Source organism: Apteryx rowi, unplaced genomic scaffold (assembly GCF_003343035.1).
Source record: "Apteryx rowi isolate R43461 unplaced genomic scaffold, aptRow1 scaffold_120, whole genome shotgun sequence".
Taxonomy (NCBI): Eukaryota; Metazoa; Chordata; class Aves; order Apterygiformes; family Apterygidae; genus Apteryx; species Apteryx rowi.
The window spans coordinates 1,050,759-1,054,803 of NW_020447420.1; the positions used below are offsets into that span (position 1 = coordinate 1,050,759).

At 48.4% G+C, this 4,045-nt stretch overlaps 2 protein-coding genes across 3 annotated transcripts in view; one reads left to right on the forward strand and one right to left on the reverse strand.

Annotated features, from left to right (window-relative positions):
• Positions 1-126, reverse strand: part of HSPA5 (heat shock protein family A (Hsp70) member 5) — a 4,190-nt gene extending 4,064 nt beyond the window's left edge. The window contains exon 1 of the mRNA XM_026090571.1: positions 1-126. This exon is cut by the window's left edge and continues 13 nt beyond it. Coding sequence (XP_025946356.1) covers positions 1-96 — 96 coding nt within the window. The 5' untranslated portion in view covers positions 97-126.
• Positions 127-338: 212 nt separating this feature from the next.
• The window catches only part of GAPVD1 (GTPase activating protein and VPS9 domains 1), a 37,619-nt gene continuing 33,912 nt past the window's right edge, over positions 339-4,045 (forward strand). Inside the window, exons 1-2 of one of the 2 annotated variants that reach the window (XM_026090528.1) lie at positions 339-1,246; positions 1,586-1,677. The gene's annotated coding sequence lies outside the window, so the exon portion shown is untranslated. The remainder of the gene's footprint in view (positions 1,247-1,585; positions 1,678-4,045) is intronic. The other variant, XM_026090537.1, reaches the window with a different exon arrangement.

The window sequence follows — 4,045 nt, forward strand, 5'->3', positions numbered from 1 at the left end:
GTCGATGCCCACCACCGTGCCCACATCCTCCTTCTTCTCCTCGTCGTCCGCGCGCGCGCCGCCCAGCAGCAGCAGCGCCAGCAGGAGGTGCCTCATGTCGCCCGCTCGCCCGTCACCGCCGCCGCCCTGGGGAGAAGCCGCGGTCAGGCGGCGCCGCCGGCACAAAATGGAGGCGCCGCGCCACGTGCGCGGGCCGGCGCCCGGCAACCCCCCCCCGCCTGCCGCATCCTGCCCGTCCCCGCCGCCGCCGCTTACCGCAACCGTCGAACCCTTAACTGCTGCTGAACGATCAGGCCGCGCCGCCCGGCCTTATATACCTTCCGTTATTCCTTCGTGGAGGCTCGCCATTGGCTGCAGCGCCCTCGGTGGAACGTCTCTATTGGCTGGCTGCTACTAAGCTGGCCTCCTCTGATTGGCGAGAATCGGGCGGTCGCAATGACAAGGCTGGGGCGCCCCCCTCCCGTCGTCTGATTGGTTCGTCCCGCCAGTGTCGCGGACCTATCAACAGAGAAGCGTGAGCCAGGCGGAAGGGGCTYATTGGCTGGGGGCGGCCGTCGTTACGGCGGCCAGGGCAAGGGGCGGTTGGGCCGTTCTGGAAGTTTCTATGGTTACCGCCGGGGGCAGGGAGCCAGCCATTACGGGCGCTCGGCCCCAGCGGAGGCCGCGCCGCAAGCCCCGGCAGCGCCTCCGCGGCCGGGCCGCCGCCGTGAGGCGAGGCGAGGCAGGGCCTGACACCGCAGCGAGGCCGGGGTCTGGCCCTCGCTTGGGCCCCGCTCCAGCGCCCGCCCCGGGTCGCAGGCTCTCCGCCGTGCCGGCTCCAGTTGGGGAGCGACGYGCCCCCCCTTTGGCACTGGGAGCGCGTGGAGTCGGGATGCGGCGGCACAGGGTCGCCGTCCCCTGGCCCCGGTGTAACTCACCGCACGGYGTTACATCAGCCGCGCTGGTGGGGTAGGGACTCCACAGGCGGAGCGGGCACAGTCATCGCGAACCTCCACCCAGATGCTCCCTGTATCCTCTGGGTGACAGCCAGCTCTGCCTGTGCTGCCTGTCAACGTTCGCGTCTGTTGAGCGTGCGTACAGACGATACCTACCTGCTTATATTTTCTGTCAAAAATTCCAACTGCAAAACTCCAAATGAAAAAGTTTTGGAGAAATAAAGAGTGACGTAAAATGAGAAATTAAATTAAAAGCTGTTAATAAGCTTTGGGCGATACCAGATCTGAAATCTGAGTTAAAATAATTTCAGGTAATTGCAGTGTACATATATAATTACAAACTGTGAGAGACTGCTGTGTTTAGACAGCTTTCTGTATGTGTGGAACACCATAAAAAATGACCTCTTGTATGAGTYGTGCCTGGCCTGGCTACATGGATTTCTTAATAAAATGAAGTGAGACATTGTGAAAAGACTTGGTGAGAGATGAGAGGCCCAACATAAGTCTGTAAATGCCATTTTGATCTTGCTACTGTTAGCTCTGTTTTGAAATGTATTTTTGTATCCTTTATATATGTTTGTGGATTTTATTTTTTTTTATTGAATTACTTCTGCATTTCATTCACATTTATTTAATTTTCTCCATTTAAGAATCCTGAGGTGACTGAAGCAAATTATTGAGCTTAGTCATTGGAAGAGAATTATTTCCTGTATAGCTCTGAGTCCTGGGAACCATACACAATGTAAGTATTTTATTTCTCCTTTGGAAACCTTGTGCAGATAAGGAGGTAGTTACATAATTCTAGACCTTAGGCTCATTTTTCTTAGCTCTGTAGGGGGCACAAGGTCGTAAATGCAGTAGCTATTCTGCGTTACTCTTTGGAATACAGTGTAGCAGTTGGCTATATTGTACCAAACCAAACAGTGTGCTGATGCATTGTGTATTTGGGTTCGATGAACGTTTTTCTTGTATTTCATTTTGCTAGAGTTTGTAAAATATTGTTCTAGTACATAAGACATTGTCTTTTATCAGAGAATAAAATTCAAGGTAGTAGCTGTGCCAGTTAAGAAAAAGATGTATAGATAAAATTTTGGAGAGTGACAGATACAAAATATCAATGTTTGTCTCGTGTTGAGTTGGTTGTTGCGGAGAGCTGCACAGATAATCCAGGCAGAAAAAGAAAGTAGCCCTGGTAACTCAAGAAGTGTTACTTTCTTGCTTAAATCTCTATTAACCAATCCTTAGGTCTGCATGCCACGTCCATAATCACAGAGTGGGAATCCTTGAACCATGGAGGGTTCCTGTTTGGGTAACATTAGGCATTTAGGATTATTACTCATATTCTATACTATTATGAGGCATTCCATTTGCAAGTGAGCCATGAAGCACAGAGTTAGACTATAAATGGTACTTAAGCATCTCTGACCATCATTTTATTTTGAGAGAACAGACTTTCTAAATCTTCGGTGCTAACAAATTTTTATATAATATATTATGTCCTGCTATTGAGAATTTTCCCTGGTATTTCAACTGGGTACAAGATTTGACTTGTGTGTGTTGTGAGGAGAAATTACTTAAGGGTTAGATTGGGAGTCGTGGTTTTGTACACTACCCTGATTCTGCAAATAAATCACACTGTAACCTTAGCATAGTATTCAATCACTCTGTGCCTCTTTTTCAACTGTAAAGTTGTATAAGGCTCATCTATCACATGAGCAGTCAATAACATTCGTACGTTTTTGAGAATCTTGTGTGAGAGGTGAAAAAGAAGGGCAAAGTAACAATCATTCTGATGCTGTAATGCATTAATCATTGTCTTAGTCTAAAGTTATAGATGTTGCTTTTTATTATTAAGCAATTGCTATTATCCATCCTAGATTGCTCCATACAGAGCAGTCTTTTCACATTTAGTATACCCATCTATTAACAACCTTGCTCCATGCTGTTTGGTCTACTTTTATGGTTGACACTTATGGATCTTACCTGTTAGGAAAGCAGCTGGAGATGAAAGGCACGATATATCTAGAGATGTCCCAGAGATAAGTGCTGGTTACCTAAATTGCCTCTTCAACAGAGATAAATCCTATAGTAGCAGGAGCAGATTACATAATGGGTGATTTTTTCACACAACTGAATAGGCCCACATCAAAGATGCTTCACAATAAACACAGAAGGTTTCACTTGCTCTTCCTATCAGCTAGTCATTTCCTGTCACAAAAATGTCTTCTCTGAACTGCTCCTCAGTTCAGAGATGAGCTGCCTTTCAACCGTCTAGTTCCTCCTCCAAACCAGATGCCTCCAAAAATAGATGGGAGCTGGGAAGAAAATGTGCAGAATGGGCAGGTTAGCAAGCGCTAAATAAAGAAGGAGATCCTGGTGCTATTTAGAAAGTACCACAGCTGGGGGAGGGACTGATTGGGGATTGGTGGAAAATGCAGTCAAGAAAGTAATACAGCAATACTACTAAGATGTAGTATTACTACTACAGCAGCAATATATAACTTGTTTGTTTGAAAATACTGTGCTCCTGACTGCACGCAATGGGGCAGAAAGTCTCAATTTCATGTATAAAACGAAATTATATGCACTCAATCATTCCAATGAGAGAAGTTACTAGTTTTTAGCAGGTTTTGGAACTTCAGCAGTTGCAATTTATCTACGTGTTGGCAGTGTGCATGTTGATAGAGAAGTGGAATGAGGTCATGGGGCACAGTGCTGAGAACCGCATGAACAGTACCTCAGAGTGCCATGAGCTGTGTGATTTGATCATTTTACACCTAAAGCTGTAGATTAAAATTCTAAAACTTTAGGAATGTAGATTTAAAACCTTTGTGAAGCTCCAAACCGTTCGCCTCGTTTAAGACGCCCCTGCACCACTCTGAGCTTGGAGCCGGCCGCAGCTCAGCAGACTGCCCGTGCTAAGCGGCTGGGCCAGGTCCGCTGCGCTCCCGAGGGCCGCGGGTGCGACACCTGCGTTACGCCCAGGCTTAGCGGCCGCCGCAGCTGGCAACGGTAAAGACGGAACCGCTTCGGGGCCGCCGCCCCCTCCCCTCGCCCTTCCTCCTTCCTGCCGGCTCGCAGGCGCGGCCCCCTCGGCGCCCCTCGATGGC